Consider the following 14,438-nt stretch of genomic DNA (forward strand, 5'->3'; position numbering starts at 1 on the left):
GAATCAGTCTGGTGAATCTTCGCTGCACTCCCTCTATGGCAAGTATATCCTTTCTTAGGTAAGGAGACCAAAACTGCACACAGTACTCCAGGTGTGGTCTCACCAAGGCCCTGTATAACAGTAAGACATCCTTGCTCCTGTACTCAAATCCTCTTGCAATGAAGGCCAACATACCATTTGCCTCCTTAACTGCTTGCTGCACCTGCATGTTTGCTTTCAGTGACTGGTGTACAAGGACACCCAGGTCCCTTTGTACATCAACATTTCCCAATCTATTTCACCATTTAAATAATACTCTGCCTTTCTGTTTTTCCTACCGAAGTGGATAACTTCACATTTATCTACGTTATACTGTTTCTGCCATGTATTTGTCCACTCACTCAACTTGTCTAAATCGCCTTGAAGCCTCTTTGCATCCTCCTCACAACTCACAATCCTACCTAGTTTTGTGTCATCAGCAAACTTGGAAATATTACATTTGGTTCCCTCACCCAAATCATTGATATATATTGTGAATGTCTTTGCTGTCCAGAGATCAAGAAAGCTAGCAGTTACACTTGTTTAATGTAATACACTGGAATAATAAATAACTGCAACTCGAAACATACCTCCAGCCCAAAGAAAGCCTGCACACTATTCGTTCTATCAAGGCAATCAAGACAGTTGGTTCTGATGGCACCAGTCTGGCACCTGTGGAAAAAACATTCATGCTCAAATAAAACTGCCATACTATCTTCCAATAGATACATTCCACCCAAACTTTAATGGAAATATCAGCTTACCTCTGAACTCCATTGGAATCACAGTAAAAGAAGTCACACTCCTCCAGAAATTTTTCCAGTTTGGGTTTCAGAACATTTACGAGTCTGTCCACCTTCCCACCCTTTACCTGCTGGTGGTAGTCAAAATTCACCATGGGAACATCTGCAGCATGTTCAGAGGCCTTCAAGTGACTCTAGCATAAAGAAATAAATCTCAGATAAGTAGGCATAATACATTTTTTTTTGTGGTTGTCAGTTTACTTAACACTCGAAAATCATAATCCTAAGGGAACGAAACAGTGGAAGGCGTTTAACCATTTGCTCATCCTTGGGAATTTCAGTAAGATCTAGCCAAAACCAAGGATAGGATCTCCTTCCTCCTTTTTTGTTTCCTCCCCTAAACACTCATTCCTTGCCTGAGTACGAGTTGCTTTCCAATACCTTGCCCAAATATCTACCTCTCCTGTGTGAGCGCAGAGAGTGAGCATCAGCAGATTACTGCAATGTGTAGAGCTTCATGGTGGAGCCCAGTTACACCCTCACCCGACTTCCACGTGCATGGACCTCCTGCAGGAGTTGCTGGACAGTGGCCAAGATGTATAAATTAGTAATAACAACAGAAAACACTGGAAAAACTCAGCAGGCCAGGGCAGCATCCGTGGAGAGAGAAATAGAGTCAACGTTTCAGGTCGATGACCCTTCGTCAGAACTAGAAAAAAAGCAGGAAAGGGAATAGATTTTAAAGCAAGTTGGGGGCTGGGAAAAGGGGGAGGGGATGAAAGAACAAAATTAGTCTTGGGCAGCAGTGCAAAATGGGTAATAGCGCCCAAGTAGCATGTTCTGCACTCTGCCCAATTTCCTTCTCCGTTGACTTCAATGGAAAATCCAGAGGATTTGCTATTGCCTGTTCTGTGTTGCCACCCAAGTTGCATTTATTCCCCAAGGAGTTGGAACCCTGGCTGCTATCTAACCCAGGGACACTGATACCAACCATACCACGACCTACTGTTATCCCAACTGAGATCTGTTAATTCAGTAGACTGAGGATTCAATCTAAGGCCTTCCTGGTCTGTGTAGCTCAACTGTTCACTACCAATCAGATAAGACATCAATGGAGCAGTATGTCCTTTTCTGATGGCTCACAAAGAAACTACAAATCTGCTTATAATTCACCAATCTCACTTGGAGAAACCAGAAAGACTGCAGGAGAGAAATATAAGTATTTGAGTACAACAAGGAGCATTTTTTTCACAATGGGTTTGAAAGCAAGTGTAGAAACAATTAAATGCATAACAAAAATAAAGCCGGAGGTGATTATTTCCTATTTATAACAGCCATATAAAATGGAGTTACTTAACTAAGTAGCACAAATGTAATTTTTAAAATCGTGTTCTCATGCTTTTTATTTTAAAAATGTTGAACTGAAGCACCATACGAAGTAGGATTTCCTGAAAATTGGCGTATTGAGAAACTTATTCTTACACAGTCAAGTCTAGTCACTTACTTGGAAGGCCTTACTGAGCATGTGCTCTCCTTCTTTCACTCCTAGCAAATTTATTATAGTTTGCTTCCCATATAGCTTTTTCAATGTTCTGTAATGTCTGCAAAAATTCAAAAGTACTATATTTTGGGAAATGGAGATCAATACAATACAATACAAACCTCTAATACAAGCAATTTTTTTCAAAAAAGATACATCAGTTACTGAAGCTCAATGAAAATCACAATCACTGCTAAAAGCAGCTTCCATACCTGTCGAAAGCAGGTGCATTGGCTTCAAACCCCCTGGACATTCGGACACGATGGGACCCAACCTATAACCACACAAGGATTTGAAGGATTGTTAAACTGAAATATTATAAGGAAACAACTAAAAACATTTAAAAAAAGGTTGAAGCAATAAAAAAAAATTGAGAGAATTAAAGAGATATTTTTTAGCTAAGTACTTTCTTAAACTAGCTAAAGACAGGGGAGACTGGAAGTAAAAGAGCACATTTACTTACTTTGAAATCTAGTTGTCAAGTAGCCAAGTTTGCTCAGCACTCCACTACCCCAACCTCAATCCCGATATGCTTTAGCAGCCCTTCATCAAGCTAAATATTGCAGTGGTGGATCACAACTTGATATTTTAAGAAGTCATTATCCTTTTCTTACAAACATCCCTGCCACCCCTCCTCTGCAGGTTTGCATACTGATGTGGGAGTGGGTCGGCTGCAATAGCAGCATATATAGAGATGTCTGTAGTATGCACAGGGTTTCTTCAGGGTGAACCCCGTTTAACAAAATGCAGTATAAGTGAACTGTTATATCCATATTCCACAATGTTATTGTTTATCAATATTCACTCCCGCAAGCAGTGCCAATGGTTCAGAGGTTCAGTCCCAGGTCAATGCTAAGTGATCCTCAGCTGGGGCAGCAGTAGGGGTGCTATGATTAGACACAGTGTTCTTGGGGTTAGAGACAGGAGAAAAAGAAATCAGCCAGGGGTCCCCACTCGAGTGCAAAATACCCACTCTGCCAGATGAGTAGTTGTGCGGAAACAGAGAGGTAAGATCAGCTTTGGCTATGGTGTTTTAAACAGTCAGATAGCCTGCCAGCATTTATAGACAAGGCTCACCCATGAGGCAGTGACGGGTGATTAATGCGCATGAAACTGTAACCCAAATGAAGACGACAATGCCTTTAGGAGACGAGGAGAGAAAAACTGAAAAATAAATATCACATTTTTCTTGGGATGAGGGGGACATTGTGGTAAACCTATATTTGGAGTGAGAGTTGCTAACTCATGCAAGCGCACATCCATTATTTGGAATCCAATCCTATCTATTTCTATAGTAATATACATTTACAAAGACTGTGGCATCATAGACTATTAGCAGAACTAGCTTTTGTCATCTGAATAATAAATGACCTCTCCATGGTATTTTTAATTCAAGCCAGGTAATGTCAGCAATCTACAGATAGGGGATTGAAAGTAGATCGTCAAGACAAGTTATAATCTAACATTGCCAGTTAAACCAAAATGCCCTCTGAACTTTAGGGTACAGGAGAGTAAGATCCTGTGACTAAGTTACATGCTTAAATATTGCCTTAGTTAATTATTTTGGGACAAAATTTCTTACTTTTATAAAACACATGTCAAGTATATTATAATAAAAGCAGACAACCACACTTTAAAATCTAATTTTGGAGAAAGTTTTTTTTTAAAAAGATAAAAGATTCTATACTTTACTGTAACAACCTAAATAGATAAAATTATACACCCTGCAAATACAAGTTGCCGCATCATTTTAAAAGACCGACCTGAAGACCTGGTTGCTCCCAGAACAATGGGATAGAACCTCGGATCTGGATAAAAGAGGACACACAATCATCCAAGAATATCACCTGTGGAAAAATAACAGTACTGCATTACTGATTGAAGTGAACGGTAGTTTAAGCACAACGACTAACTAGTGTTCATATGCTTTTATTCTTATTCTCAATATAATTAATAATGAGTGAATGATGACAAAAAAGAACAGAAAGCAGAAACAAATGTAAAGTTTTAATTAAAACATGTTTTTGATGCTGTTAGATAGAAATGTCCACATCTTATGGTAAACTCGGTTTCTGCATTCTCTTCCTTGTATCGTCATCATGTACTTATTATTTGTATTGCCTGGAACAGTAGAAGAAACAGGAGATGGGGGAAATGGAACGCAGACGAAATAGGGGAAAATTCCTCAATATCCTCACTAGTCCCGATAGCTCCAGAACCCACATTCCCTCAGTCAAGCACTGCAGAGGCTGGAATCCCGGATCTCAAGATCAAGGATATAGAGGCACTGGAGAAGGCGTGAGAAAGATTCACAAGGAGGATATCAGAACCGAGAGATTATAACGATCAAGAAAGGCTGAACAGGCTGGGTTCTTTTCTCTAGAAAAGAGAAGGATGGGGGCTGACCTAATAGAGGTTTTTAAATTATGTAGCGGTAGAGAAGAGGTTTCCACTTGCGGCAGAATCCAAAACTAGGGGTCATTAATAGAAGATGGTCATTAATAAATCCAATAAGGAATTCAGGAGAAACTGCTTTACCCAGAGAGTGCTGAAAATATGATACTCGGTACCACGGAGTAGTTGAGATGAATAGCATAGATGCATTTAAGGAGAAGCAAGTTAAACATATGAGGGAGATAGGAATAGCAGGTTACGCTGATAGTTAAGAATATAAAGAATAAGAAATAGGAGCATGAATAGGCCATACGGCCCCTCGAACCTGCTCCGCCATTCACTAAGATCATGGCTGAACTTCTACATCAATTCCACTTTCCCACCCGATCCCCATATCGCTTGATTTCTAGTGTCCAAAAATCTATCGATCTCTGCCTTGAATATACTCATCAACTGATGTCCACAGCCCTCTGGGGTAGAGAATTCTAAAGATTCACAACCCTCTCATTGAGGAAATCTCTCATCTCAGTCCTAAATGGCTAACCCCTTACCCTGAGACTATGACCCTTAGTTCTAGACTCTCCAGCAGGGGAAACAGCCTCTCAGCATCTACCCTGTCAAAGCCTCTAAGAATTATATACATTTCAATGAGATCACCTCCCATCCTTCTAAACTCCAGAGAATATAGGCCCATTCTACTCGATCTCTCCTCATAGGACAGCACTCTCATCCCAGGGATCACTCTAGTGAAGGGCTAGATGAAGTAGGCTCGTGTGGAGCATAAACACCGGCCAGTTGGGCCAAATGGCCTGTTTCTGTGCTGTAAAATTCTATGTAATCTATGCAAGATAACCCAGTGCATACGATCATGTGGGCCAGAGAAATCCTAACCCTTAGTTTTGACTAAATATCTGGCTGCAGGAGGGAAAGTCATCATGAGTGGTAAGGATTTCCTGTAAAATAGGTTTATCGTATTTGTAATGCAGGGAAAAGGCAGAAGGGGATGAATGGTGGGGGGAAAAAGTAAGAACAATAAGCTTAACAGCTGCAGTCAGACAACATTAGCACCAGGAAGAAAACAGCCCACACCACAACATTAAATAGGGTAAATGGTCATGACAAAGATTACACATCATAGAACAGCACTGACATCATGTAGTGGGGCATGATCATTTTCAATCCCAATTCTTTGACTTCTGCTCTTAACTTTTAGCTGTTCCAGCCATTTTTACAAATCAGATTATTTTCATATTTTTATATTTATAGTTTTAAGAATTCTGTATCTTGATGATAAAAACAGTGGAAAGTACATCATTTTGATAATGGCTGCTAACAATGCTAAAATAGCTGCTATGGTTACTTGGTTGCTGTATATGAGTTAGATTGTAACAAAATAAGCATCAAATAAGAACAGTTAAAAGATGGGGCCGACTGAGAAATATTGCACCTGTTCCGTTTCAACAAAGTTAGCTACTTGTCCATCATCATTTGTTCCTCGCACATTGAATCTTGTCCCCGCTCTTTCGCAGCTCAGACGTGAAATCAAGCAAGCTTTTGCTTGTTTGTGAGCAGCATAGATGGTCCTGATCTCCACTCCTCCGCACATGAGTCTCAGTACCCACTCATCACAATTCACATCAAAATGTTTCAGGTGCAAGTGCAATGACTGGTTCCTATGAGGCACAAGAGAGAAGAACAGTGAACCTTTTTTGTCAGGAGTCATATCTCTTACAGCAAATTCTAAAAAGCTATTTAGAAAAAAAATCTGAAAACTAAGAGTACACCTTGTTTATAGTCATTTAGAAGACTTAAGATTCACATCACTAAGAATTTCCATTAGAAACATATGACCTGGAAATTACAGGTTTTAAACAGTTAAATTAGCAAAAACAACATTCATACTAATCTTTTTATAATTTCTATATTTTTTTTTTTTAAATAAAAGAACATTGCACCAAGTATTATAGGCCAACCTTTAATATAATGTTGTACTGCTTCAATTCTAGGCATCAACACAACCTCCAACTCACCAAAAAAAACGGTTGTCTGTTGTATGCTCTTGCAGTCTACGATGGGCATTCAGGCTCAAGTCCAAACCGACACCACTGGAAGACCAAGCAAAATAGAAGCTCCCAGAATTCAACACCTTCCGTACTTCGGAGATACGTTCCTCATCTGAAGGCTCATTTCGAAGAGAAATAAATTCAGTAGAGGTGACTCTGAAGACTTCAGAATCTTGTATCTTTCCCACCGACATACAGCCAGTTACTAGCACAAGGTAACGCAACATGTTGTCACCTGTAAGAGAGACATGCACGCGAGTTGGCAGACAATAGGAATTAGCTGCATCTAGAAGCTTTGTTGAGGATACCCAGTGGTGCAATTAGACAGATATTTGCATTTCACTTCTAAGATCAGCTTCCAAACTCCGTCCAGAGTGAGAGGAACATAGGACCAGGAGTAGGCCAATTCACCCCTTGAGCCTGGGATGAAAGTTCTCCTCGTCTGCTGTTATAAGGGTCTTATTAAAAAAAAACTGGCCGAAATCCAATATTATTTTACCATCTCATTCAGACAGGGCATTATAGCAAATGGAAAAATTATACATAGTTCGAGGCTGCGGTACTCTTTCCAGGTTGAGGCTGAAGTATACTATTGTGGCAGGTAGAGGGAGCTTTATTCTGCCATGCTATACCTGACCCAAGAGTACTTGCTGCTAATACTGGATACTTGAAATAGAAAGTGTTCCAATCCCCAAGACTAATATCATTCACTGTGATGAACACAAAGTTTGCACAAAAAATGTCAGAAGGCCATTGCGTGTAAGAGAACAGAACAGAACAGAACGAGTTCTGATTGTTCCTTGCTGTTCAACAGTATCAGTATTTCTTCCAGTGTAGATTAAATAATTACTGGCCTAATTTGGATGAAACATACTAGCAGCATTCTAGCAGGATCAGGAGTGGCTCTCAAGCGAATTTATGGAATTTAACCAAAAATGTTATTGCAACATTGTGCTGATTTATACAACAAAATTTGGACCACAATTCTGAACATCCATGTATTTAGCTCGAAAAAGATCATGCTAAAAAGTTACAAGTTAAAAAAATGCAGTGAAAAAATAAAAGACGAAATGATCTGGAATGGGTGGTGGAAGCAGATTCAATAGTAACTTTCAAAGAGGAATTGGATAAATACTTGAAAGGGAAAAGAATTGCAGGGCTATGGGAAAAGACCAGGGGAGTGGGACTAATTGGATAGCTCTTTCAAAGAGCCGGCACGATGGCCTCCTTCTGTATGATTCTAAATGTTACTGTATAGTAATATTTGACAATTTAATACATAAGCATTTTCACAGCTTGCAAGGCTAATTGTGATGTTTAAAATGTGCAAATTATAATAGATACACAAACAATTTTTTTTTAAATTTATGTAAGAAACTTCAAAAACAAGACTTTGCAATGCCCAGTTGCTAAAACAATCTTGGTATTCAGTTTGGACACTGCCATAAAATGCCAGTCATCCGAGCTAAATAGTGTCAGCATTCAGCTGCGTACTTTGTTAAAATTACGACAAAGCATTAGAGAAGGGAATCATTTTGTAAATATTACGAACGTTCTCTTTTAAAAATATTTTTAAAAAGGTCCTGCTTCATCTGATGACTCAACTGGTATGGCACTGGTAGTTGAGTCACACAGACTATGAAAGCTGTAGGCTGTATTCCTGGTCTTTGCCAACAACCAATTTCAGAATGCAGTTGGGGGGGTTTTAATTAACCTCAGCTCCCCTGCATTAGGAGAGAAATTGGCAATGTTCCTGATTGTTAATTAGTGACCCCTGCTGGAACCATACATGTGGAAATTGGGTGAGGATAGGATTGGTTCTTGCAGTGATGACTCAACATCAAAATAGTCTACCAGCATCTAAGCTCCCATGTGAAGAATGGCCCCTTGAACAAGATACTTGGCCTGATGCCTGTAGAAGCATATCCCAGCAAGGAGTCAATCCCTTCAGCAGAGGAGGTGGGGAGAAATTAATGCAAAAAAAAAAAGGTTGTAATGATATGCAACCGTTTTTTGGACAGGATCATGCTTTGAAACATTCAATTTAGCTTCGGACATTTCCAAGAGCATACTGTCCACGATTGTTTACAGGGAATTTAGTTGCATAAGGCCGTCATTAGCACGGACAGCAAAATAACTCTTAACTTGGCATGTGATCACTTCAGACATAAATCCTCAGATTAAGGACGGTCACACATTAATGAACAGCAGCAAATAAAGGGTAACCAAAGTTTTGATAGTTTAAAAAAAAAATTAAATCATAATGGTACTACAAATATTGGAGATGATTGATGAGTTTACTCAATTTTCATATTTGTTAAAGATAACCATAATAATGTTAAATAATAATGTTGAAATTAGTTGTAACTAAAATTGTATACACAATGAAAGTCACTTAGGCTACTTACCAAGATTCAACCTCAAAACTCCCAAAAGGCCATATGCGTCTAGTAGTTTGTTGTACATGTTTTTGATGGCCTCTTTCTCTGCTAATGCTGTATGAAACAAAACAAAAGTCTCAAGCAAAGGAAATAGTAAAAGGCCAACACCAAATGTTCAAGGCATCAATGATATCTTTAAAAGCAAAAATAATTTGCATGTACACAGCACCCTTTAACAGAGAAAATTTTACAAAGCACTTTACATAAAAGGGAGAAAAAGAATAAAAATATAGATAAAACGAATGAAGGGCTGGACATCGAGTCAAAGTATGAGAGTTAGATAGGTGATTAAAAGCTTGGTTGAAATGAGAAAGTTTTTAAAGAGGTGGATAGGCCAGGGGTGGTTAGGCAGAGGGTTCAAGAATAAGGCGTTTGAAGGTTCTGCTACCAACAGTAGAGCAGCAAAAGGTATTTTGGGGGGGGGGGGGGACTGGCGGGGGGGGGGAACGGGGATGAACAAAAACCCAGAGTTGAAGGATCCAAGGGTGAGGGAGAAAATACAAGTCTGGAGAAGGCTGCAAAAATAGGTTAGGTGGAGGTATGGAGGGATTTCAAGACAAGGATACAATTTCAATTTGATGCATTGGCAGGGAGACAGCAAAGATGGATATAATGGACAAATGGAACTAAGTACGGGACCAGACACAAGAGGCTTAGTTTTGAACAAGCTGATGCTTATGCAGGATGGAGGATGAGACACAATTCAGGAAATCAAGTGTTGAGGTTACAAAGACATAGCTACGGGTTTCAGTAGTAGCTGGGGTGAGGTAGTCGATATTGTAGAGGTGAAGGTAAGCAGTCTAACTGATGGATATGACGGGGGAATTTGAAGTTCAGCTCCGGGTCAGACAAGGCCCAGATGTATCAGATGGTCTGGTTCAGCCTGAGCAAGTCATTGGGGAGGAGGATGGACTCGGTGGCAAGTAGGTGAAGTTTTATGATGGGGCCAAAAACATTCTTCATACCATTCAGTTAGAGGCAATTCTGGCTCATCCATGACATGCAGCCAGGCAGCACAGGGGTGGTCGTGTGCTTAAGGGAGGTAGTGGATAGGTAGGACATCATCAGCATACATATGGAAGTTAACCCCATACTTGTGAATGAGATCACCAAGGGGTTACACACAGATGAGGAAGAGGAGGTTGACAGAGCAACAGCTAGCCTCACATTCTCTCTAACCTTTGTTGATTCTGAAGATGTCTCAAGACAAACGAATAAGAAATGGTATTTTCATTAATACTGAAAAGGTCAGTCCTAATATTATGGAGACATGGCTACAGAAAAATCAGGACTGGGAATCAAACATTGCAGGGTATAACATATTTAGAAAAGATAGAGGAGGAAAGAGGGGAGGTGGAGTAGCTGTACTTATTAGGGACAACATTAAGGCAGTAGAAAAAAGTGACGCAGCTATCAGAAAGACAAAAATAGAATCCATATGGATAGAGATAAAAGATAATAAAGAATCAATCACACGAATAGGCGTAGTTTACAGACCACCTAATAATGGAAGGGAGGTGGAGGAAGAAATATGCAGACAAATTAGGGAAATGAGTAAAAAGCATAGAATAATCATCATGGGGGATTTCAACTACCCCGATATTAACTGGACAGAAGAGGTAGGTAAAGGGGATAAGGGAATGGAGTTCCTACAATGTGTACAAGACTCCTTTCTACCCCAATATGTAAAAAGCCCAAGGGAGGATTTGATATTGGATCTAGTAATGGGGAATGAACCAGAGCAGATAAGAGAAATAAAAGTTGGGGAACATCTAGGCAACAGTGACCATAATATAATATGCTTTAAGATGATAATTGAGAAGGACGTAAGTATGACAAAAATCAGGTCAATAGATTGGAGAAAAGCTGATTGAGGGGCTCAGAATAGAACTTGGGAAAATAAAATGGGCAATAATATTGGTGAACAGCAATGGGAAACATTTAAAATGGTGTTCAACAGTGTGCAGGAACGATATATTCCGCTAAAAGGAAAGAAGAAACTAAACATTAATGAGACTCCATGGATGAATAAAGCCATAATGGAACACTTGAGGGTAAGGAAAGAGGCATACATTAAGTACAAGGACAGCAGGTGAGTGCATGATAAGGGAAGAATACAAAGAGATTGGGAGAGAAGTCAAAAAAAATTAGGAAGGCAAAGAGGAACTATGAAATTAAATCATCAAGGAACATAAAAGAAAATTTAAAAAATATTTTACAGGCACATCAATAAAAAAGGTTGGGATGGGAATAAGGCCATTAAGGGATAGACAGGATAATACCACAGGTAACTACAGAGAGATGACAGAAATATTAAATAATTATGTTGCTTCAGTATTTACCAGGGAGAGAGAACAGGTGGACATGGCACTAGATGATGAGATTAGTAATGAGGTAAGTGCATTTAAAATAAGAGGGGATATATTAAATAAACTAATCAAACTCAGAGGATAAAACCCCTAGTCCGGATGGATTGCAACCACTAATTTTAAAAGAATCTAGGGAAGAGATAGCAGTGGCATTACTACACATATTTAATGATGTTAGAAAAAGGTGTAGTGCCGAAGACTGTCGGATAGCTAACGTAATACCTATATTCAAGAAGGGGGATAGAACATGTCCAGGGAATTATAGACCAGTCAGCTTAACATCAGTAGAGGAAAAATGGCATCTCTACTAAAGGAGAAAATAGATGAACATTTAGAAACTAAAAATATAAGGAATAGTCGGCATGGATTTCAAAAGGGATAGTCTTGCTTGACCAACCTCACTGAATTTTTTGAAGAGGTAAGAGAGAATAGACAATGGTAATGTAGATGTAATTTATCTAGATTTTCAAAAAGCCTTTGATAAGGTACCCCATAATAGACTGATGAACAAGATCAGAGAATGCGGAGTCAGGGGACAAGTAGCAGAATGGATAGCTAGCTGGCTTCAAGACAGAAAAGGGGTAAAGGGTAGCTATTTGCAGTGGCAGAAGGTGGGTAGTGGTGTTCCACAAGGATCAGTGCTGGGACCACTGTTGTTCACAATTTATATTAACGATTTAGACTTTGGAATCAAAAGCACAAAAATTTCTAAATTTGCAGAGGACACCAAATTGGGGGGATAATCAATACGGAGAAGGACTGCAACAAATTACAGGAGGACATTAATAAACTTGCAGAATGGGCATATAATTGGCAAATGAAGTTCAACACAGATAAATGTGAAGTATTACATTTTGGTAGGAAGAATAGGGAGGTCACTTATTACTTGGCGGGTGCGAGTCTAGGTGGGGTAGAGGAACAAAGGGATCTCAGAGTATAAATACACAAATCACTAAAAGTTGCGACACAGGTTAGCAAGGCCATAAAAAAAGCAAACCAAGCACTCTGGTTTATTTCTAGAGGGATATAATTAAAAAGTAGGGAAGTTATGCTAAACCTGTATCGAACCTTGGTTAGACCACACCAAGAGTACTGCGTACTGTTCTGGTCGCCATATTATAAAAAGGATATGGGGCACTGGAGAGGGCGCAGAGAAGATTTACAAGGATGATACCAGAAATGCAAGGGTATACATATCAGGAAAGGATGAACAGGCTGGGTCTCTTTTCTCTTGAAAAAAGGCTGAGGGGTGACCTAATAGAGGTCTTTAAAATTATGAAAGGTTTTGATAAGTGGAAATATTCTATCCATATCCACTCTGTGGGGAAGAGCATAACTAGAGGCCATCAATATAAGATAGTCACCAAGAAAGCCAATAGGGAATGCCGAAGAATCTTCTTTACCCAAAGAATGGCGAGAATGTGGAACTCGCTACCACAGGGAGTGGTTGAAGCGAATAGTATAGATGCATTTAAGGGGAGGCTAGACAAGCATACGAGGGAGAAGAGAAGAGGGTTACACTGATCGATTTAGATGAGGAAAGACGGGAGGAGGCTCGAGTGGAGCATAAATGCCGGCATGGACTGGTTGGGCCGAATGGCTTGTTTCTATGCCGTATATCCTCTAATTTGCAATTTTTCATCCCAACTGAAAGTATTGAGAAGGGCTGTCCAGCAAAAGCAGGATACCCAAGGGTGGTATCTTTTTCATTAAGACTACCTCATTAAATTTTAGGTGAAAGTCTTAGCTCAGTGGTAGCATCTAGTCTCAGAGTCAGCCCCATTCCATAAACTTAAGCACATAATCTAGGCTGGAACATCAGTTCAGTACTTAGGAAGTGCTGCACTGTCAGAGGCGCCATCTTTCCATTGAGTGGTTAAACCGATGCCTTGTCTGAACTTAAAAAGTCCTAGGGCACTATTTGAAGAACAGAAGAGTTCTCCCGGTGTCGTGACCAACATTTACCCCTCAACCAAGACCTAAAACAGATCAATTGGTAATTTCTTTCATTGCTGTTTGAGGCCTTACTGTGTGCAAATTGGCTGCCACATTTCCTACATTACAATAGTAACTACACTTCAAAAGTATTTAATTGGTTGTAAACCATTTCTTTTAATTTTCATCCCAACTCTTGTGAAAATGTGTAATCAACAGTAGGAAAAATCTTCAGTGCTCCATCAGTGTACTGGTTTCCAGTTCACAGATTTGAGCTTTCACCAGTATAAAAATCTGTATTACAAAATTCAACGCTGCATCAAATCAAAGTTAATAAACACGTTTTTCTGACAGAATTGTTCAGACTGATTAAAGTGCATACACTCCAGTATCTGGAGTTCACACTGTGCTATAGAAGCATTTAATTATTCTTGGCTAAACATGTAATAATTGGATTTTGGTTATTTAATAGCTTGCTTGTTCCATTTGCACAGATAATTCACCTAGTCAAAGATAAAAGCAAATAACAGCAGTAACAGAAACTACTGAGAACATGCCTATTTCAATGAAATACTCATTTGACTGCTCTTTAATTTTTCAGTATTACAAACAGCTGGTTTATTCTGCTCAAATCTTACATCCCTTCTAAATAATTACATATCAGAGAATACAAATTGATAATGCAATAAATGTCAGGCATCAGGTTACTGGGTTACAAAAGATCCTTAAGAATGAATGTTGAGGCAGAGAAATATGCTTCAAGCATGTGTAAAACTGTATAGCGACTTCACAAGTTCCATGTGTGAATTGTTTGCTCCAGGATTTTAAAAAACTCAATTGTTGAAAGTTCCTTATGACAGTTGCCTAGGAAAATAAAGTAGCTGTACTAAGAGCGCGTACAGCTTTGACAAAGGTGGGTTTTATTGTTTGGATTT

General features: G+C 39.3%; 1 protein-coding gene across 9 annotated transcripts in view; it reads right to left on the reverse strand.

Moving 5' to 3' along the window:
* Positions 1-14,438, reverse strand: part of synj1 (synaptojanin 1) — a 105,784-nt gene that overhangs the window by 73,507 nt on the left and 17,839 nt on the right. For all 9 annotated transcript variants that reach the window (XM_086007063.1, XM_086007061.1, XM_086007067.1 and 6 more), the window contains exons 3-10: positions 9,167-9,253; positions 6,726-6,993; positions 6,143-6,368; positions 4,065-4,148; positions 2,514-2,575; positions 2,266-2,362; positions 783-955; positions 609-690 (exon numbers count right to left, since the gene is read on the reverse strand). In XM_086007063.1, the coding sequence (XP_085863189.1) occupies positions 609-690; positions 783-955; positions 2,266-2,362; positions 2,514-2,575; positions 4,065-4,148; positions 6,143-6,368; positions 6,726-6,993; positions 9,167-9,253 (1,079 nt within the window). The remainder of the gene's footprint in view (positions 1-608; positions 691-782; positions 956-2,265; positions 2,363-2,513; positions 2,576-4,064; positions 4,149-6,142; positions 6,369-6,725; positions 6,994-9,166; positions 9,254-14,438) is intronic.

The sequence above is a fragment of the Somniosus microcephalus genome, chromosome 14 (assembly GCF_052327205.1).
Source record: "Somniosus microcephalus isolate GS21.2 chromosome 14, FLI_Smic_1.0, whole genome shotgun sequence".
Classification (NCBI taxonomy): domain Eukaryota; kingdom Metazoa; phylum Chordata; class Chondrichthyes; order Squaliformes; family Somniosidae; genus Somniosus; species Somniosus microcephalus.